Source organism: Hesperophylax consimilis, chromosome 2 (assembly GCF_061612785.1).
Source record: "Hesperophylax consimilis isolate HC1 chromosome 2, BYU_Hcon_1.0, whole genome shotgun sequence".
Lineage (NCBI taxonomy): Eukaryota > Metazoa > Arthropoda > Insecta > Trichoptera > Limnephilidae > Hesperophylax > Hesperophylax consimilis.
This window is the reverse complement of record NC_142837.1, coordinates 20,273,894-20,297,959: the sequence shown is the minus strand read 5'-3', so window position 1 is coordinate 20,297,959 and position 24,066 is coordinate 20,273,894. Positions and strand designations below refer to the sequence as shown.

General features: G+C 33.8%; 1 protein-coding gene across 2 annotated transcripts in view; it reads right to left on the bottom strand.

The window, feature by feature from the left end:
• Window positions 1–24,066, bottom strand: part of LOC149425786 (lachesin-like) — a 204,358-nt gene that overhangs the window by 45,454 nt on the left and 134,838 nt on the right. For both annotated transcript variants that reach the window (XM_089644858.1, XM_089644866.1), the window contains 2 exons: window positions 15,509–15,678; window positions 508–715 (listed from right to left, as the gene is read on the bottom strand). In XM_089644858.1, coding sequence (XP_089500984.1) covers window positions 508–715; window positions 15,509–15,678 — 378 coding nt within the window. The remainder of the gene's footprint in view (window positions 1–507; window positions 716–15,508; window positions 15,679–24,066) is intronic.

Below are 24,066 nucleotides of genomic sequence, written 5' to 3'. Positions count from 1 at the left end.
CTACGATGTTGTTGATATATTTAGTACACCAGTTTAAAAATATATGCTTACCCTATTGAAGTTTTTTTCATCAAGTACTGGAATATTTTAATAAAGGTATTTAATTTGACTAATACATAATAATTTTGTCAACTGAAACAGAAAAAACTATTTTGGATTTTTTATGTTTTGTGCCTGCATGTTGTGTAGATCAATTTCAGTGATATTTTGACCTTATATTTACTTTCCTGCAATTTTTTTTAAATAGTTGTTTCCTGCACTATTTTCTTGTGCGATTTCGTAAATATTTTTATATATTTATGTATTTAAAAGCCTTAATTGGCGTGAAATAAATAATTAATACTTTGAATGGCACTAAAATATATTATGGCACGTCATGGGAAGCAAATATTACCAATGATACAATGTTTATTGTAGTATAATTTCCACGTAAATAACTTCAGTACACCAAAAGACTTTTTTTTTTTTAAAGAAGAATAAATGCAGTAATTTAAAAAAAAATCTCACCGTGAACATCAATACATCCCAGCTGCTTCTTCATCGTGATAGTGTTGATCTGGCACATATAGCAGCCGCGGTCGCTCTCTCTCAGCTGTCGGATCCTCAGCTGCCAGGTGCTCGGACCGTCCTGGGAGACTGATATCCTGGGGTTGTGCGTCACCACCCTGGTGTGCAGGGCGAGGATGGTCTGGTCGTCCGCTCTCAGCCAGCCTACCTACGGAGCAACAGAAAAAAAGTTAAATGAAAGTCGCACGATTCCCAGCTACCCGGTACTTGTCGGATTAGGGGAGTGGAAGATTTGATTCTAAATGGTAGTTTTAACGAAGACGATGTACTTACACTGTTCACAAATAAAAGCTGCTTTTAAAATTTCTGAGGGTCCAGCTCAGTGAAATCGATAGTCGGAATCGAATTGACATTTCCAAACGTCAGACCGTTGGCAGTCGCACTGCAGTTTACACTGACAGTCCGCATTTACTTTTTGACATTTAAAAAGGTGAATCACTTTATTAGGTCTTCAACAACTTTAGTTTCTCGACGTTGGAATTGAATCAATTGATCCCGTCTTAGATGAATTAATTAAGTCCATGGATCGGGTATATGGTATTTTTCAATTCTAAGTTTTATTCACCTACATTCATTAATATATTAGTAATTCTACACAACGAACGAGATAATACAAAAAAGTACATATTGACAGCTTATCTGACACCTTGGAGGCCATGCTGGAAACAGCGGCTTTTGTCTACCGACTGTCGAAATCATATACTGACCGTGCTCACAAATTTCGCGATCTTAAAACCTAAATCAATACAATTATGACTGATTTCGTCAATATTGTATTGATATAGGGTTAAATCGGTCTAATGTGCAATTTACCCGGATGGACAACAAATTTTTAATTTTTTAAGACAATTTCTTGCGGGAATGTAAAAAAATGAGAATAGGTTGATACTTAGGTACTTAACCAATAGTATACATACTTCACACACGTACCTGTGCAATAATTTTCAATACGAATCTGAGAAAGAAGAAGAACTATACACGTACTTCGTAAAAACAATATAATTCGCCTCTTTTTTACGTGCATAACCTTTTTACACGTGAGTGAGAATTGTCGTTATCATCGTATGGATCTTCATAGTTGGATAGGTATCTGATCTATTTAAATATGGGGTACTTAAACATTTGATTTTTTCTTGGTTTTAATTCTTTAAATAATTTATTTATATTTAAAAATTTACATATTTCTTAAGTGTTGATACCTAAAGGTTTTTTTTGAAAGTGAGAATTTGTATCTGAATATTAAATAACTTAATTGCACCTCTATAAATTAATTATTTTTTAAAACAAACTTTCCTTATTTGTTTGGTGAAAAACAGTACTTAAAAATTACTTCTATTGAAATCTCAACTGAAATTTCAAATTTATAAACCGGTTCAAAGCTTATATCTTAAATACCATAACGATGGCTTTGAATCCTTTAGGTTTATTTTACAATGTAAAGAAACCAAATTAATGTGATTCTAGATGAAATAAGTTTTAAAATTTTTCGAAGAATGTAATCTCTATAAATGCTTTACAAAACACGTTTGTTTTTACTTAAAACTGCACTTAACACACATGTACGCAAGGCCATCGATAAATTAAATAAAAATTCAAAGATTTGGCGTCAGAATCATAAAAAAACCCTTTTTCGTAGGTACTTCCAAGAGGCTCTTTCGGAAGCTCTCCGTTTGAAAAGGGCAGAAAATACATACAATATTTATATTAGCGTAATATAATAAAATATGATCATGATTCATATCTAAAGCGAAAATCTGCCCTGGCGGAAAATTGAAAATTACAACATGAAATTCCAAATTGAATTCAAACACAATTTTATTCTTGAAGATAGTGTCCCAAGATACTGGTAGAATATTGCTATTCTTATCAAAAAACTTATTTCAATTCGGGAGACTTCAGTGAATAAATCATATTATTTTATCGTGATATCATAGGATTAACGAAAAAAGAACTCTGCTTTCATGTATGATTTAATTTGACGATGTTAGTATTTTTCAACGTGAGTGGCAGAATAGTCCCAATTCTTCCGTTACAGAAGGCTCTGATGATAATAATTTCCCTAGTTCCTATACCATCTTTGAGAATGTTTTGTGGAAGATCTTTTTGAGGAAAATAAGGCGTAAAGTGTCGAAAGAGGAAGGAAACACAGAAGTCGGTAAATCATTTCACAGCTGAGCTATTGGACTTAATATCTTAGGAACGACCCGTTCTCATGTGAAAGATGCCATCGGTGGTTCGTTGGACGCGTGTTTAGCGTGTTTGGCATGTTTCCCACGACTATGCATCGGCGCCAAAGTGATCAATGAAGCTGATACCTCAAAGCATCTACTTTTGAAATATAAGTAGAACAAGGACAGAATTCCAGTCTGAAGCCTGTGCTTCCAAAAAAATTTCCGGAGGCAGGGATCTTAACCGGTTAAGATCATCGATTTCGATTCCAGAGTTTGCAGATTCAAATAACGAAGTGCGCATTAATTTTTTATTTTTATTTCTTTTCATTTAATATTGTTAAAATAATATATATTTATATATATATATATATATATATATATATATATATATATATATATATAGGTATTTGCGGCGCATTTTGTAGTGGAAGATACCAGTCGGAATGTTGCGTGAATTGACTTTAGTTTTATTTGGTAATCAGATCTGAATAGGAAGGTACTTTCCAACTTTTTACCGCTCCATTTCCTTCCCTTCCATATTCCCTTAAGTCTCAGAACATGCATTTTCTAGTTTGGGATGCTCGAAGCTCTAACGACAATTGTGCAGTATTCATACGAAAAAAATATCACCTCGTGATGATTTTCTGAAACTAGGACTTGATTTCTTTTCAGAAGTTATACGTTCTTTATTATATAGCTATCTTAAAATCCTAGCAATTCTATAAAAATAAGAAGCTCGTTCAAACAACATTATAAGATTTAAAAAAAGCGTAACGAATTATGCTTTTTTATGAATGATATTATTGTATGATACATAACAGTAAAATCATATGAGTAACGTGAACGTCGTTTAGAAAATGGATGTTTTTAAGTAATACACGACAGAAAACCATATGAGGAACATGAATGTTGTTCAGAAAATATATATTATCATATAATATATGACTGCAAAACCACGTGATTCAGAAAATTTATATTATTATTTAATACATGAGAGTAAAGCCATATTATGAGGAATGTGAACGTCGTTCAGAAAATGGGTTTCGATTAACATACGAAAATACAAACGTATGCTTGCGTTTCTGTGTATCCACAACATTTCCGTTGCTCATAAATTGCCATTTTCTGAAAAGAAAAATTTAAAAGGTTATAAGAAAACAGCGAGATTTTACTGTTAGGTCAATAAAATAAACTGCGCGGCACGGAATTCATTTTTCAATAATGGGGAATACGGCATAAGGGCACTAGAAAAGAAATGTATAGTGAAATTCGGTCAGAATTGGTTTAGAAATAAACGAAAAGATCGAATATGAAATAGAAGATATTACCGTGGGCCGTGGAGCAATGGAACCATGGAGGCTGCTTATTTGAAAATAATTATCGATATTATTAAATAATTTTTAGTTTTTTATTTTTTACTAGTGTCTATTTAATTACAGGTTTGATGAGAATTACAATATATGATAATCTATAATATTTCATCTGTTTGTTCTTAGTCCTCATCACTAGGTAGTCCTGTGTTGAGGTGGACTGGTAGATTGCTTTGATTTTCTGTTATTTAATTTCTATGATGATTTTAATACATTTTCTAGTATGTCTGCATTAATTTCTTTCACCCATGTTTTGATTTTTTCCTTAAGCTTATTTATCTTTTCTATCTTTTTCAAACTTGGAGGAAGGATGTTGTAAAGTTTGGTTGCCAGATATATGTGGTTTCTTTTGCCAAAACTTGTCTTGAATTTTGGAACATCTCGTATATCCCTTTTTGAGGCTCTTGTATCATGTATCCGAGTTTCATTAGGAGATTTTCTGTTTTTAAAATGATGTATTAAAATATTCTTGGCATATATTTGTTTTAAATTTAGAATGTCAAAACACTTAAAAATATCTTTTGAGGGGGTTCTGATGGGTAATTTTAGTGGTTTTATGGTTTTTATAATGCTCTTCTGGGCAATATTTAAGTGGTTAATATTATTTGCTGTATCAGATGCCCATACTAGAATTCCGTACTCAAGACGGGAATGACATAAAGCATAAAATACTTTCTTTATATCTTTCCTAGGTAGTATGTTTCTTAGGTTTTTGAAGAAATACACAAGTCTCGTAAGCTTTTTAGTGATTCCATTTATGTGTATGTCCCATCTAAGGTTTTCGTCTATTTCCACTCCTAGATACTTAATACTTTTTGCCTTTGTTATAATAGGGAAAGAGCAATGTGACTTATTGTTTTGACACTCGTGCAATTTAAGAGTGTATTCTTTACCTGGTTGACCTTTTGAGTTTATTGAAAAGGCTAGATAATTAGTTTTAATTATATTGAGGGTAAGAGAGTTCATCCAAAGCTAATTTTGAAGTGCAGTTAGTCCATATTCAGCCTCTTTATAAGGGTCCATCCAGTCCTTTTCGTGGAGTAACATAAAAGTATTATCGGCAAAACTAATTATGTTTCCATTGAAGGGAAGTTTGGTAATTTCATTTATGTAGATGAGAAATAAGATTGGTCCCAAGACACTTCCTTGGGGGACGCCGTAGTTTATTGGAAGAGGATTGCTTTTTTGTTGGCCTATTTGTACTTATTGTGTTTGTCCTGTCAAGTACGTCATCAGTAAATTTAGTGGAGTGCCAGATATGCCAATTTTTTTTAAGTTTTGTGAGAAGAATTTTATGATCTATTGTGTCAAAGGCTTTTTTTAGGTCCATAAAAACAGCCAGACATTTTTTTCCATCGTTTAAATATTTTGATGGCTATTCTTGTAAAATGTTCAATGGCGTCAATAATTCAATTTATAAGTATAACCTTCAAAAGTCATTCCTACACATTGACCGGTCTGAGTTGGCATCGCGTCTGGTAACATTTTTTGCTTATTGTGACGGTAGTGTAGTAGAAGATTTTGAAACATTTTCAGGTTATTCATAATACTGGAATGTTTTTCATCATAACAAAAATATATAATAGCCGTCACGGGGCGCCTGCTAAATATGAAACATCAAAATTTATTTTTATTTTTAACACTAGCTTTACCCCGCTACGCGTTGCTGTGGCTCAGTCTTGTTTGTGACGATAGAGAAACAATAGCACGTGTTGGTTTTACTTCCAAAAAAAAATACATGTTTTTACATGTCGCAGGTGACATCTTTATAATATAAGTGTATAAAAACCCACGCGTATTTAAATGCAATGTTGTGTCGAAATTTCGAAGCAACCGGTGAAGAAATTTCGGAGATTTAAGATTTTGAACAAAAGAAAATTTATGTTTTTATTTATATAGATAGATAGATTCAGTGCATTTGACAATTTAAATTTTCTCTGTCACTATTTAAAATGAATAAACACTAGCAATATAAGAAGAAAATGGCGCTCTGCTTAAAACGACGCTCTCGATTTTAAATCGACTCCGAAATACACAAATAAAGTGCTGAGCATATAGGAGAGGAAACGACAATAGAGACGGAGAGAGTAGAACGCCAATTTTTGGCGGCGACGATACTATTAGCATCGTTCATCGTCACGTCACACAAGAATCGGCCTTCCCCGCACAGAGTTTTGACGGCCGAGCGGAAAGAGCCGACCAAACACCAGGCTGGTCAAATGGAGCATCGTTCCGTGCAAGGATGTCGTGAAAGCTTACTGCGCAAGATTCGGTTTTACCCCCCCAGTTATTTAGGGTTAACGTTGTTTGCGTCAGATTTTTGTTGTACATTCTGGATCATATGGAATATGATTACAGTAATCTAAGATTATTGACGTGGGTGAATTATTAACTCGGTACATTAAAATACCAGATATTACTAGTAATTTTAAGAGATTAGAAGAGCGAATGACATGTATTAGATTATCTATAAGATTTGACATACGAAAACCATAGAAAATGTGAAAACATTAATTCTATTGGTAGTTTCTACTAAAGAGCAGTTGCATGCTAAATGAAGCTAAAAGTATTGAAACAAAAAAAAATAGCGTTGGTATAAAAAAATATATAAAATGATGTTGCATTGAAACAATACAAACACAAAAAAAAATTATAATAATAGATAGGAAGGTTTCTCTTTGAAGCCAGAAGGATATTTGTAGGACTATAGTATTCTTTAAAGGTCCCGTAGTAAGGAGATATGTAAATACGAATTTTAGAGGGAGCGCGCTAGTGAAATGGCGAAAATATTTAATAAAACACAACTCGTTTGAAATAGGGAAAAAATCTCTTGAGATTAAAGATACATTGTTCATACCTTTAAGATATTAAATTACAGAATAAAACGTGTTTTTAATAATTTCCGGAGAAAAGTTTACGGTTTTTTTCTATCGAGAGAATTTCATATTATTAACGTTTCGGCATAACAATTGCGAGATACTATTTTTAAAAATGGCATATTTCTTTGGGAACTTAAAAATTTAAAGAGTTACTTAAAGAAATAGGGTTTGCAGGGGCTTAAGGATATGTTGCTATATTAACAAAAAAGGAGAGCAAGGTTAAGTGAAAGATTGGAAAGCTATTTAATGAATCATTTTGATTATCACTCCGTAAAGTAATAATAGGATTTGGCAATGAATTGAGAGAAATTAAAAATCAATTTGTTTTGATTCTCAAAAATTGTAAAAAAAACCTCAAAAAGGTTTTCATGAGTCCAGGGACAATCGTATACCATCCAATAATAGTTATAATTTTGTGAGTCTAGGGACAATCGTATACAATCCAATAATAGTTATAATTTCGTGAGTCTAGGGACAATCGTATACCATCCAATAATAGTTATAATTTCGTGAGTCTAGGGACAATCGTATACCATTCAGTAATAGTTATAATTTCGTGAGTCTAGGGACAATCGTATACCATCCAATAATAGTTATAATTTCGTGAGTCTAGGGACAATCGTATACCATCCAATAATAGTTATAATTTCGTGAGTCTAGGGACAATCGTATACCATCCAATAATAGTTATAATTTCGTGAGTCTAGGGACAATCGTATACCATCCAATAATAGTTATAATTTCGTGAGTCTAGGGACAATCGTATATCATCCTATAATAGTTATAATTTTGTCTGGATGCATTTTTAATTAAAAGTGCATGTGTAGTAATGCGCATTACTTATATAAAAAATATTTTCTCATATGATTATTATTCAAATTAGTGTTTTCCCGGGGGTGAACTTTTCAGGTGTTCCTTCTCTTGTGACATCCGTGTGTAGCAAACTCGTGTTAACGTCGAAGAAAAATCATATTTTAGACACTGATTAAGTCAAATCGTGTAGATATCAAGATGCTTTATGGTAACTGTAAACTTATAATAATAATAAAATAGCATTTATGTTGCGCAGTTTTTTGTCATTTCACTAACTTTCTTCACTATAACAAACTTAAAAATAGTAGTTTAGTATTTATTTAGTTTTTTATTTACTAACGGACCAAGTCCAATTTACACATTTCATATTACACAAAGTTAATACAAGGAGAAATAGGGCACAAAAACAATAGAGATAATGTCAACTCAAGACAGGATGAAGGTTTTGATGGAGTTCATGACTTGAGCCAAATCAACACAAAATGTTATTTGCGTAATGACTGTCACAAATTATTTAGTAATACACAAAAAATTGGAGGTCCTGAATTGAGTTTACAAGTCTGGCTATTGTGGACATTGGTGAATTGTATCCATAATTTTTAGAGTGTTGATTGAGGAAAAACAAATTATTATTCTTAGTCTGCGGGTAAGGATATTGAAAGGGATGAGTTGCAACAAAGTAGGTAGTAGTCAATCATACTGTTAATAATTTTGAAAATGCAGATGAGATCAAAGTCCTTCCCACGGTTTTCTAAAGAAGCAAAAGTATTAGTGGTCATGTTCTTAAAAAAATATTCCTACAGTGCACTAAGGCAATGCAAAATTGTGAAAACTTATGCAAGATTATAGCAGTGTATTTAATATTTAATTTGCGTGATGACAGGTAAAATCAGAAAATTTTCGGTTGGAAAATGTTTTGGTGCCCTGGTGGCAAAGGCATATACGTTGTAGTTGTTAAGGTAGGGGCTGTAGGAAGGAATTTTTTCATTCAAGTCTTGAAGACGCTTGGATTATTTGAAGAAAGAAAAACTGATACCCGTAGTTTCTTCCACATACGAGCGGACTTACGTACTGACGGCTCCATCAAAATACCTGTAGAATAGAGTCAGCATGCCTACATTGCGTCAGAATGGAGATGGCAATTGGTCTGCTAACAAGGGATTTTCAATCAGAAGGACCGTCCTCTTTTACATAGAATCAAGTAGGTTTATCAAGTATTGTAGGGCTCCAGCCCAGAGGTGGCTCCCAAATTCAACTGTTGGGCGTACTTGAAATTGGTACAGGGATATCATTGAATAATTTTGAAGAATCCGTTGTCCCCATATAAGATACATATATAACCATATAAGTTTCTTGGAAGCCAGATTTACTCAGGATTTTATTGATCCCGGATACTTGAACCGGTCCGATATATTTACTTCAAGCATTTCAGCGGAGTTTATTTTGGGGTGGGTGCTTCCATCAAATTGCATCAGACAGTTATCGATCTTCCCCTTACCGAAATCAGACACGCTTTGGTTTTTCCTTAATATCTCAACAGATAGCATTTATTTTCAACACAACAAAAATATTATAAGAAAAACATTCCCTTAAGCTATTTTTGAAAAGTTGTAAGGCACCAGAGTTAAGTAGTTGGTTGATAGGTATTACTCAGTTTTTTCGTATCCTTCGTTTTCCATATCTTGAACATGTTGTATTTTCATTGTTTACAATATCGGATATCAATTTATTACGTTCCGAACTTTTGTTTAATATTACAAACACAGCTCAATGTAAAGCTGTTTATTGTAATTTTTTGTATTTCTTTGGCATTCACTATGTAACAATTTTTAGTTTTTAAAGTAGCTAGTTAATGACACGGACGTGTCAAAACCGGTCACTAATTTTATTAAAAAAAATTTGATACTTAACAAATGTTCATTGTGAATAATAAAAACTCATTAAAAACAAAAACTGTTTATTGTACTATGAAAACAACACTGTGGGAGTTATTTGATGTAATAAGGGCAATCCTGAATAGATTATTATTTATTCTAAGTGAATAGTTGACTAGGTTAAGTTATATTAGAGTAAAGCGCACTGGATCGAAATTTTAGTCCTAATTATTGTGATGTTATCAACCACTTGAATATCACCCTCCCGCTCCGGTATTCGTATACTGACAAGCTACTAGATTTTTGTGCGCGTAGCATACTCACGCTCGTGAGTATCCCCCGTAATATTTTGTCTTGGTCCTAAAAAGCCCTGGATTTTGTATGATAAACTTTTGAACTGATTTGTACGCAAAATGGTGCATAATAAACTATTATTATTTTATTTACGAGTTATTAATGCAGTTATAGCGGTTGATGATTTTTTGGGGTATTTGATGAGAAGATACGTCTCTATACGTATATATACGATATAATTATGTACGTTTTGAAATTTTTCGTAGAAACATCTCCCCCCTCAACTCGCGGCTTCAAATTGTTCGCGAATTGCTCCGTTCCGGGCTTCTTAGGTTCATGATTTTGTTAGGGTTTGCACACGACGTTATGACGCATAGCCTACGGGTTTTACTGCAGTTGCACGCTACTCACCGTGCTAATACCACGCTACGAGAGTTGCATTTGCATCTCCTACTCGTTTGGCAGAAATGGGGTCCAGGCGTGGATTGAGGATGGAAACAAAATTTAATTTCATTCTCACATAGTTTCGACGAAAGCCCTACAATTAATATTTTTTTCGTTGAATGGGTAAACTCAATATCTTCTTTTACATAGTGTATCATACGAATCCAGACCTCCAGAATATTTCAAGAGAATTCATTTTTACACAAAAATCACAAGAACACTCGAACCCCGAAACCGCTTGATACCGTGTCGCAGACACATTTGGAAAGCTTTACATCAAAATAACTCAATCAAATGATGTATTATGTGTGATTAATCAAAATAATTACACAGCAATATAATAGCAAAACCTGAAACACATATAAAAATAACCATCAACCACCTCCCTCGGAGCCGCCAACCTACGAAGTGACCTCTGCCTAGGAAGCAACTCAGTATTTACGTGGACCCCCCTCTCTACCACCCGGAAGAAATTCCATGATGGCCGCCGAACTTTCGACCAATCACAGCACGGCATATCTCTTTAGGATTCTTATCAAACATTGATAACGAAATTCAATGCAACTGTAGCTTCGAGAAAAATCTACATTAATTAATTAATTATAAACCGTTCGACCTACTTAGTACCTACTCCCGAATTATGTACCTGCATCGCATCGTAAACAAAACAACCTACGTACTTCAAGTACCTACCTGTCTATCGACGACAATAATACTGCAGTCCGTCTGGGATACTACGAGAGCTCGCCAGAAGGTTCGAGTCTACGGCCTATGCATAATCGCCGCAATGTCGAAGGTTCCCGAAACACACAGTCCGAGCGAGTGGTCTCGATTTAATTGCAATTTACTACCTACTGTCGCCATCGGCCGTGTAGTATAAATAAGCCCGACGCAGCGAGTCAGTCAGTCAGTCATCATTCCGCCGTCAGTCTACAAGGATCAACAAGTGTTAACCCGCGCTAATCTTACAAGCGCAAAGGACAATATTCCCGGCTTTGCCTGTACCATCATGGACTCTATCGGGACACCATCATAGCGCCTCGGCCACGTCCATGGCCAGCGCTACTCGGATTACAAGCGCCCTGGTTCCAGTTTCTCTGACCAGCGCTTCTTTCACGCCACCATGACCATCACGAGGACATGCAGCATCCTCACTGGTCACACCGTTCCCGTTCAACCGCCTACAAGGTCCGCCGCACCTTCGGCCGTATCGTCAGTACTGGAGTGCCTGAAGACCTACGTTCTTCGCCAGTGCCTGACCTTCATCGAGTCCCGGTCACCAGCGCCCGGCGTCGACTCACTGACCCGCGCTTGACCTGTCATCACAGCCAGCATCCGGTGTATTTTTCTGTCCAGCGTTAACTCTCGTTACGGCAACTGACTCACCAATAAACACAGTGAACTTCACGACACGCCTTTCATTTCGTGCCTTCACCATTGATCCCCAAACAATTAATTGTGATAACATCAAGCTCAATTTACAAGAAAATGATGGAAGATTCAACCCCGGAATAAATATCAACACGAAGAAATAATTATATGCTAATATAATGATATAAAAAATCATACCCAAATATGTTTGTTAGTCTTTGGGAAATGTTCAAACCAAAGATATTTAACTTAAAACCCAATACGAAAATTTACATAATTTATTAAACAATAAATAGACAAGACTGGGGGAGATGGTTTTGGTAGACTGAACTGACTTGGTTAAAGGTATCATATTAAAATGTAACTTTCCTCTCAACAAGATAATTGCAGAGAGGAAAAATACCTAACCACTTTGCTCCTCACGAAAGAGGATAGAACGCCTCCGAGAGGGTTCGATTTGAAAACGTTCTATAAATAGAAAACCGAATTCCATACAAAGTCAGTTCAACAACTACCTCTGAAAGAGAATCTTCTCTCCTGAAGAACCATCTCCAAGTCTCCAAAAGTCTCAAGAAATATTTTCAAGTGTTTTATTCAGTAGTAAATTCAGTTTTTGCCAGTAATGAATTCTTTTCGTCAGTTCAGATCTGGAAATAAATTCTTCTCTGATCGTGTCTTTAAACTCTACCACAAAACCTCTACAACATCTACCAAGACTGAAAACGCTGAAAAGTGTACCCAGCTACCTTCGTATCTACAGTCATTGTACGGACGGTATATTGTCTCGTACACATAGTTCTTAATGCTTTGTTAGATAGTGGGTTTCCACGGACTCGAACTGCGTAGGGAAATCAAATATACAAAATTCACGACTACCGGGTTAGCTCAAGCAGGTTTCGTGTCTACAGTTTGTTTGGATGGAAAGAAAACAGCCGCCTCCTATAAGTAGATAGAACAATGGGATTTTTTTGAAAATAAAACAATCTAGTTATAGTGCTACAGAATGCCTTCAAGAAGACCTTTATAACAGCACTTGAATCTACGCGTAGGAAAAGCTTAAATCTCTTTATGGACGGTTAAAAGAATGGAAAATGATGTTAAATTTATCGTAAAAAAGCAGATACAGAAATAAACCGAATAAAACTGAAAATATACCACGAGCATCGTAAGGCGATGATTTTGTAGACATCCAGGGTGGCAGCAGCAGCAAATACTGACTCGAAATATACTAATACTTAATTTTTTGGTGGCAAACACTTTCAAAACACTGTTTTGTAAAACAAATCTCGAATTCCAAGCGGAGAAGCAAATAACCTGAGCTGACGAAAGCTAGAAACCAAGAGCTCTCCTCGCCCGAACTTCTCGAGGCTGGAGGCCTCGCCCCGCCTCCCCCGATAATGGGTGACTCCCCCATGGGGTTACCGTATGAAAACATTTAAATATACAAAGTACTTGATTTCAAAAAATATTGCGGGGTTAAATTTTTTTTTTTTGAGATAGTTCATTTCATAGAAACTTATTATAAAGATACAGAAAAACAATATTATCTTCATCGTTCGGGTATTAACTTCACGGCTGCAAGTGAAAAAAATTAAAGTTTAGTATAATCCGTGTAGAGCCATGCACGGAAAACAGCTATAAAGAGTAGCACATCAGCAGTTGACTTGTGGTTGCATCACAGTCACATAGCTCGTAAGTGTCTTTGAGTATGAAGGGCCTTAGTCCATCGTCCCACGGGTCGGTAAGCAATCGACATATATAAACTGATTGTTGCAAGAACCTGCGCAGAAAATTTCCACAATGAACTGCGTTGCAGACCTTACTATAGCGTACTTAATTTTCTGTGCGTAGTCTTGTAGCATTCAGTTAATGTCGATTGCTTTCCGACCCATGTGTCGACGGGCTTAATGTGCCAGGAGTAAAATTTCAGGGTTCGCCGTACGCTTGTTGATACTATTTTTGTTATAACTCACTTGATTTTTTTAATATGATGATGTTTTGTAAATAGGGTATATTAACTGTTTTTTAACGTTTTTAAAAAATTAAAATGATCTAGTTATTTATATTTTATTTTTATGTTGACATCGGGAACGGTTGGTGGCAGCAGTTTTACAATAAATTAGCGGTGTCTATATCATAATGGGTTGTATGCTAACTCAATACAGTGACTGTTCAACACACGTTTAAAAAGTGATATAAAGTCATTAAAATGGATGAATTTTTTTTTTTAACCTAACCTAAATTACTTAACCTAGTTAATAAAGTTTTTGTTTCAACACTTTCCATGACTTTATATAACTTTTTAAAGATTTGATGAATTATAATATTGATGATGTCACCGTCATAATGATAGTTTGTTGAAACCGTTTCGGAATGTGCGATTTTAGATTTTTTTTCAATAAAAAATTATAACTGAAAATATGAAAATTAGATATTTTTAGTACCTACAATAATCGTAATCAGAAAAAAAATATTTTAAATGTTCCACACATGTAACGGTATTCATACTTTTTGAAAATACTCAATTGTTCCGTCTTACGTCTTACCAGACAATGTGTTAATGTATTTATTTAAACTGTTTATATATAAACTATGGAATTTCTCCATGATAACTACCTACTGACTAACTAACTACCAATGTTAAGAGAAATGTTTTTCTTTTTTTCTAATGCAAAATATTTTCTATTTTTCAATTGTCATAGTTAGTAATAAAATTATCTAGATAATTATATTTTTAAAAATTTGTTGCAAGATAATATTGTTAATTCTGAATTTGAAATTTGAGACCGACAAATATGATGTTTAATAATTTGATCACAATGGTCCAGTAGCGAAAGACGTTGTCCGGTAAGTAAGACAGAGATCCGGGTTCGTTTTCTAGTTGTGACCCTTATCTTTTTATTTTCTGTGTCTTGTTCTATTTCATGTTTTGTTTCGTTTTTCAGATTTGTTATTAATATATTTTGCCTCAATTATGTAAAGTTCTTAAAAAATATAATTATCATTCAATTCAAAATCCAGGCATCCTGAGTTCTTACCAATAATAATGGACCGGCGCATAAAAAAATAGGTTAATTATTTTTATTTTCCCGCATTTATTTTAATATCCCAAAATATGTAACCATTATTTACAGCGACTATCAGAAAATGAGCACTCTGAAATAGCATACCTAGACACGAAACGAAAACAACTGGTTAATATTATTTCCAATCCAGGAAAAAAATATATCCATGACGGAGAGTTTAATATTTGCACATAGCATTTACTTTCGACTTCTTTCAAAATTTTGCAACAAGCACAGTATGCACGTGTTACATAGATTTACTAACAAAAGTGAAATTAGTTTTTCGGTATCTCCGAAAGTGACAAAATTATGATGTATCAAAGTGAATTTGGATAACGTATGCAATTCTGTCTCGTGACGTCACGCGAGACACGATTCACAACAATTCATAATGTATTCGAGTGGCAGTGCTGTAGTTGGTATCACCGCACATGTATCGTGATGTCACAAGCTTTTCCGCCAGCCGAAAATTTCAACAAACTTGTAAAAACATTAAATTTTGTTGCAGGAGATGGCCTCATTTTCGATTGATGATTTTAGTTTAGTTGCTTCAATATTTTAACATTTTAAATTTTAAGGGGCTGAGCATCCTCCTACTTCTTTTGTAGTCGGTAATGAAAAAAGTAATTATTTAAAGAAAATAAAAATATATTTATTTACCCTATATGACCCTAGATCCGTGACAGAACAGCTGAGGACAGCTTCTCTGCCTACAGCGACGGTGACATTCTGTATGGGTCCCACGAAATCTGGGTCCATATCCCCTGATGATGTCACTGTGGTGGGAGGTCCGCCCAAAAGCCCTCCACCTAGAGTCGGCCTCACATCAACTGAAACAAATTAAAAACAAAAAGATTATAAAAACTTTCATCATTACAAGAGGATTGACGTAACGAGAGAGGTATCAACTATATCTATTAGTAAAGAACAAAGAGTGAGATATGAAATAACATAGAACAAAGTTTTCTAAAAAACTAGATTGGTCTATGGAAACATAGCTTTATTTGTATCAAATCATAACTTTGGCAGATATCTTAATCACGTGTTTATTTTTACTTAAAAATACCAGCTTAAGAATGTGTTTTTATTTACTGCAAGTTTTACCTGTATGTGTTATTATCTACGTATTTTATGTATTTCACTAACAAAGGGTGTCCGGGGGTAAAGTGTGCTAACATCAGGAGGTGATTCCATGTAATGGTAGAAGTAAAAAGATAAGTAACTGTTTTAGAAATTCCATTATTCGTTTTCCAATACAAAAATATTTTTCTATGGATAAAAATTATTTTCTCGTACAAATAATTAATCCTTTTTTTAACAAAAAAACTACCCTAAAAAATAAGAATTTAGAAATTTTCTTTTGTTCTTTTTTACTTCTAAAATCATGTTTATTCACCCACCGAAGTTAGCGCTCTTTACCCCCGTATATACCTCTTTACCCCCTTTATAACATGAACTCTCACAATTAGCCGTAGTTTAAAATAAGTCCAACAGATCTTTTTAGACACAATTGGTGTTATTGTTCGATTCCGCTAAAATGTCACACTACCTACAAATAACTACCTGTTTAGAGCTTCCGACACGAGGTAACTTAATAACCTTTTTATTTTAAAAATAATAAAACATTGGATTTCATACATTTATATTCAAACTTTTAAATTAAGTATCAAACACATTCAAAAATAAAAAATCTAGATTCATAATGATAAAGATACACATTGCACAATGCACAACTTAAGAAATACCGTTATCTCAATTTGAGCTACAAGTAGTACGAGATTTTCTCAATTTGAGCTACAAGTAGTACGAGATTTTCTCAATTTGAGCTACAAGTAGTACGAGATTTTCTCAATTTGAGCTACAAGTAGTACGAGATTTTCTCAATTTGAGCTACAAGTAGTACGAGATTTTCTCAATTTGAGCTACAAGTAGTACGAGATTTTCTCAATTTGAGCTACAAGTAGTACGAGATTTTCTCAATTTGAGCTACAAGTAGTACGAGATTTTCAAGGATAAAAGTATTATCGTGTTTAAATTTTAGTCATTGGAGGAGAAACCGCGACACGGCATACTACCTCAAGAAGTAACCATGTTATGGTAGTGCATTTGCGAAATAATTATTATGGTGTTGTTTTCTATACGTTTTTATTTTTTATTCATTTGTCTCAAACAGATAGACGGAAAAAGTTGACTGCAATGTGATAAACCGTATGTAAATATATTAGACATAATGTATTATTTATGTGAAGCAAAAGATTGTGATGGTTATAAATTATTAATTAAAGTTGTAAACAATTCAAACCAATTCCATAACTAATTAGAAATAAAAAGATTATTCCATTCAATTAAGGCTTCCACATCCACCCACCAACTAAATCCGCATTTTAATTTCCATTTATGTGCGACAACAGAAAAATTGCAAAAAGCTAATTGTATTAATTTCCATTTCCCTGCGTATGGCCCGAAGCCCAAATCACAATTTACGATAATAACAGTGATCTCGTGTGCGCCAAGTTTAACTGTATTGTGATCTGGTTAGCCGAGTTGCATTATAATTTATGCAAGAGAATTTAATTATTTGCTGAATAACGCACCGTTATCATTATATGCCTTTCTGGTGCTGTGATGATAGATAATGTAGGTGTTGGTTTTAGATTTATATTTAGATGCAGGTATCTAATTTTAGTATAATGTAACTTGCATTTAAGTGTATTCGCAACAATAATAATACTGTATTCGAGTATTATAATTTTTAGAAAATATGAACGAATCAAATAGGTTCGTTTGTAAAACAGTTTTTTTTTAAACAAAACATTATTTCTTCATTTCATTTTTTTTAACATGTTTTGTTAAGATACTAGTCGAATTCGTAAAAGGGTCACAGACAGAACATAACACACATGTAAAAAGTAGAAAAATATTATTTACGTTCAATTTTTATGAAGTCAATTCAGTAATAATATTTTACAACCGAATTAATCAAATTTACTCCGAAGTCGAAAAAATTGAAAAGAGATATCCTGGACACTTACAGACTAACGATAGACGAATCCCGCAAATTTCCAAAATCAAAAAGAAGGTAATAAAAATACAAAAATGAATTGCCTATTTCAAAGCATCCTAAAATATTACCGTATTGGGAAAATTTATTTTATTCATTTTCATAAACAGTATTTATTTTTTTAAGAGGATACAAATAAATAAAAAATATGTCATATTTTGTACAATAGCTGACTGTATTAGTGCATACCGAAAATATAGAATGTTTCAAACCAATTTTTTATGATAGGTAGGTACGGGCAAATTAAGAGAACACGTTTGACTGTATTAGTGCAAACCGATAATATAGAATGTTACGAAATAACTTTAATAAGTTATAAAACATAATATATTCACAAAAAACACCAAAATATACTCTTTACGTAGCAAGGTTTGTAAATGATTATATTTATTTAGAACTAGCTGATGTGTAGCCGGCGTTGCACGGGGTTATGAATAGTTTGGAGTTAAGTTTTGAGGTTAATTCGAGTGTTCCTGAAATCTGGGTACATTTTTAAGGGGAAATATATTATTGTAAAAAAATGGAAAAGATTACTTTTTTAAGCGTTTGTTTGACTTGATCGTGGCTTGTCTTTCTCGGGTGTCTCCGACTTTATCTACTATTTACTTCATGTAGTTATCATGAAACTCACATTGTTACTAAAAAGAACTAAATTAAATTGACACAGTACAGAAATAATGCCTTAAGTTTTCCTCGGGCGTCCCGACTTCTTCTATCCACTTTCTAAATAATCCTGGCATTACTGACACAATGTCTGCGAAATCGGTCCACTAGTTGTAGGACACAAACAAATAAATAATTAGTTTTAGATATATTTAATAATTCAATTTCAAATAATTCAGTAAAGAGGTACTTTTAGAATACTTGAGGTATAGGTGTATTTACACTTTATAATTTCCATATGAATACATATTATTACCTATTGTTTATTGTGTTAACTATAAGAAATACGATATACCCTTTATCCTTTATATTTTATTTGTACTATAAAGATATCTGAATTTTTAAAAGTTATAAAAGTACATAATCGTTATATTTTAAATTAAATTTTTAAAAAATCGTTTAAATCGGTATTTTTCAAAATCACAGTTTCTCCATCTGGATACAAAGTATACATTTTACTGTCCATCCGGTACAATAGTAGGGGTCTCTATAAAATGATTGACCATTACTTATGTCGGTGCTTTTGATTCGGTTATAAAACAAATTTTTCAGTTCTGTCTACGATCAAAAATATTTTCAAGAATAGAAATTTTTGCAGAATTTCGGTGTTTCTAAATATTTAAACATGGAGTGTATTTCCGAAAATTGGGATTGAAATGAGTTTCACCAAAAATTACGCAAAATTAGCGGTGCCATTTTTCGCAGCGAATTCTAACGTATGTAATTGCCTACACCAAAGATATTAGAAGAACGAGATATGCTATGTTGGCCGCCGGACCGTAGGCGGAGTACTACCTAATTAGGGTACTTTGAATACTACCGGGATGTGTACGCACAGAAATCTGTTCTATGCATTAGTGCGGATACCTTAGCGTAAGCGAAGGTGTCCAGTAGTATTGGTGAACAAAACCGGCGACACTGGGCAAAACAATTCCACACAGTATGAACTGCTCATAGCACATCTCGTTCTTCTAATATCTTTGGCCTACACAGTGATATTTAACATAACTCTTTGCCAGCTAAAGAAAACTTTCAAGGCACCGAATGCTAAAGAACATTAGAAAGTTTATTTTTAAATGAAAATACATACATAATTATACTACCTATAATGTTTTTTTTTCTATCCATTTCTTTATTTTCCCTTTATTTGTATTCATCTCAGTCAATTGACTTTTTGATGTTTGAAACAAAGTCATAAATGACACATTTTTACTATGAATTTTTCACTTTTCACAATTTCGTTTTGGTGTCTTTTTTGTTCGTTTGTTTTTTTCTTTCTTCTTGTTCTCGTAAATTCCAATTTATAATATAATTGATTTAGTATATATACATTTACCTTTGTACATCTGTTTTTTTTCTCGCCTACTTTTAATATTATAACTACCCTTTAAAAATCATGAGATGTTTTATTCCGGTTTTTAAAAAGACAGTTGAAATTATTTTGCTGGTTAAATATAGCATTTGAGGTAGGTACTTTGTCACTTGTCTGAATTTGTTCTAACTAAAGGTTCGGGTTTTGAAAATGATATTTCAATTCAAAGCAAATCCGTGTTCCAAAGTTTGTTGAACCTGAGTTACATACACACAATTGAAATTATTATTTTTGGTAAACGTATCTTCCACTAGTTTTATACTTTATTGTTCATAATTATTTGTTTTTTTTCTTATCTTGTCGTTTTCATAAATTATAATTACAGAGAGCATTTGTAAATGTATTTTAAAAAAACTTTTATTTTGTAAGGCGTACAAATGTTCAAACAAGCCACTGAATTTTTAAGAACATAATACTTTCAGTCATTTTTGACAAATTTTTGCAGGTTTCGTGAAAAAAACGATAAAGATGATTTTTGCATTCATAAATCGACAGGGTTGCCGGGTAGATACAGTTATATAAAGTTGGTAAATCAATTTTAAGAAGAGTGTGGATGACATCAGGCGTATTTTATCTATTAGCAATTATATTATTGTGATATTTTTAATGAAATTTTACTATTCCAAAATAAAATTTTTACCCAAATAAAAAAAATTAAAAGATATTTTGTCTTGAATTCGCGAAGGTGGTTGGTTCTAAAATATTTTGTAAATAAAATAAAGCATTTGCCTATATTTTTGCAGTGGGCAAAAAATGTGAATACGCTCTGTGAACCTTTAACTCGGTGTTATCAATTTGATCAAACTTTTAAATAATTCAATCATGTTGCAATTTTACTGCGGTGTGTTTTGGAAATAATAATGAGCTTGACTAACTACATTATAAATTATTTCCAGTTTTCATTTGCCGGAAGAGTGCTTCGATTGACTCCATTGTAAATTCGGACAAGTTAATTGAGCATTCCATCGTTTCAATTTTTAATCAAATGAAAATTTACACTGTTTTTTATTTAAATTTATTAAATATTTTGTAACAAAGCAACACATATCCCTTCAAAGATTTGATATAAAAAGTTAAACCTACCACTTTTCAAATAGATTTTTTTGAAAACAAACGAAAAATTCGTCCGTCACTCCTGGAAACAAAGATCCCTAAAATCCTACCCACCCCTCAAACCCTTTTTTCCAGTACTTCCTCCTTGAAAATGCCCTCCATAGAGCATCCCCGAAGATGACATAGGTAGTGAGGGAAATTATTTTTCTCGGGGCCTCTCGTGTGGCATAAGTAGATCGGTCTGCATCACAGCAAATCCCCAGCCTAATTGTGCAATCCTAGGTATCTACCTTTGATTAGAGAGTTGCGCAGATCATAGAATCAAAACCATTCTTAGGCTGGGCATATGCTGAGACGTAGACCGCGCAGCTCAACGCAAAGCAGACCAATGCAGATTTTGCAATGTATGAAGGAGTATAGACCGCCAAACGCAACAGCACAGGCGCATACGGTACAGATACGCGACTGCTCTGTCCTGCGCTCCGTGTGCGCAGAAGGTTTGCATTCAATTGAAATGCTGAGAAATTAATCACAATTTCACGCCGACACAAGCTGAACTAAGCTAACTAGCAGTGTAGCAGTGGTAACCGGATAAATCATTAAAATGATAATTCATCACATCTTTAAAAAGTTATATAAAGTAATGGAAAGTGATGAAACAAAAACTTTATTATCTGGGTGAAGCAGGTTAGGTTAAGTTAGGTTATGTTAGGTTTAAATATTTTTTTCATCGTTTCTAATGACTTTATATCACTTTTTAAAGGTGTGTTGAGTTTTCGATGTGTTGATTTATCATGGAACCGTAGCAGCACATGCTGGTCACCGTTTTGTGCCTCATCTACCCTGCGGCGACATCCCTCGCTGTACTGTACGCTGTACGCTGTACAGCATATTCCCAGACTTGATATTGTTAGACAAATATACTTACTATATTATTTAAAGCCTATTAATAATTTTTTTAAATTTATTTTAAAACATTTCATCCAAAAATAGCATTGCCGCCTTAATAAACAAATTGAACTCATTTTTAAGAAAATAAATTCCCTACGCGTAGAACCAAATTGCCTTAATCCTCCTAAGTTTTCGAAAAAAACCTTTGCAGCTCAAGGGGTCTGGAAGACCGGCAATTTAGCACAACCTGTAATTATTTACCCTCTTGCTTGTTTTGCCGCCAAGGTGGTGGGTATAAGGAAAACCTAGTTCCATTCCACGAGGCGAAGACTCCTTATTTTATTGAACTTAACCTACTTCGTACGTAGGTACTGGTTAACGAATTAAGGTGCTTACACGTACCTACACATCTTCGATTAAATAAAACTGAAAAAGTTATTATCAGGGTAAAGATTTTTTTATATTATCGTATTTTTAATATAATAGGTACTCTAAAACAAAACCATAATTTAATATGCTTGGCTTACTGAAATGTAATAAACACATATGCCGTCGCATTGTGCATTTGGTAGATATAAGTTATTATTGTAAGTTATCTTGTACATATAACCTGAAGAAGGGTATTTTATAAAAATATATCGGAAATTGGTTGGCTTAAGCCATTTCTTACAAAGAAACACTTTGATTGTGTTCCACTGTAAAGTTTCTAATGAAGCACGACAGGTATATAAAGAATGTAAACGTGATAGAATTTGTTTCGCGCCTTTGATTTTGTTTGTCTTATCCAAGGAAGTTTTGCTAATTATTATTCTTCTTGTTTTACCCCACCATCTGTGTTCATCTGTTGTAGTTTAAGTTTCTTGGATAAAACTCGTTTCCAATCCTTTAGTGCAAGATTAACTTCCGTAAAACTAAGGTAATTCTAATGAACCGAGGAAGGTTCCACAACAGCTTTGATGTTCTCGAAGTTGCAATGTTCGGGATAATTAGCAGAGTTTTTTTAATATTTTAATGTGCACGGAACCAACTTTAACGTTCTATAAATTTTCAGGAATTATTTCGAAGCTAATTTCAACAGAGTACACTTATCTGTAGTTGTAGAAAATCTCTTTAACTTGATAATGAATCATATTTGCTCAAAAATTTGGTATAACCGCAGTAATCAAATCAGAATCAAAAGATTCGAACAGCGAAAAGGGCCAATATTACATTGTGTCTTACATATATAGCCAAGCGGCCACAACGTCCTGCGTGCCCGCCGTCCGCTCCCGCTCCGCAATTTTGATTGTGACCTTGGGTTACAAAATTTACAAATAATGTATTAAATTATTAATACCTAATAAATTTTCTAAGCAGACAATAATTATTGTCCATTGAAATGTCAAAGAAACTGATCGCATCGCTGAAGTCCCACGCGTCCCACTTCAATCTCTCTCAATTTTTTTAAAATTTTTCTCTAGTCTCCCAGCTTATCGATGGCCGCCATAGACCGCCCGCACCGGTCAAACATATTTATAAATACCTAGAAGACGTGTTATCAATTCGAGATATTTCTGCAGCGCTTGGGCCCTCGGTATATGACAAACGTCTCATGACGATATGTCAACTTTTTACCTATCTTTTAATCAGCATTGTTTTAAAATTAAAAGGTCGTGTATTGTTTTCAATGGAAGAAGAAAATAAGAAATTTTGCGGGCAATACCCCGTTTTCGGATGTTTCGTTCCTTTCCCATAATTCGTGGTTCAGCTCGCGCTTTGGTTCACAAAACAATACTGATTAAAGGAAAAGTAAATAGCTGACATATCGTCACGAGACGTCGGATGCCCGAGCGCTTTTGAAATATTCCGAATGGATAACGTGTCTGGTATTTACGAATATGCGTCACGCGCTGCATCGCTCAGCCACACAGTCCTGGGAATCGATTCTCCAATCCAGGCCACTCGCAATCGCGCTCGAAACTACATATATTGCTCGACATTCTTATTCTTGAGTCTCGTCCAAGGTCTGAGACTTAACAAATGAATCAACTACTAGGAATGAGAAAGTCTTAAATATAGAAAGTCTTATAGATACAGCGATTGGAGCTCGTACTCCAACCATCAGAAAGCTAAATTAATAATTTTGCAGTTTTCGTATTCGTAACAGGTTGCTTATCCCTCCTTAAATGATTTTCCTTA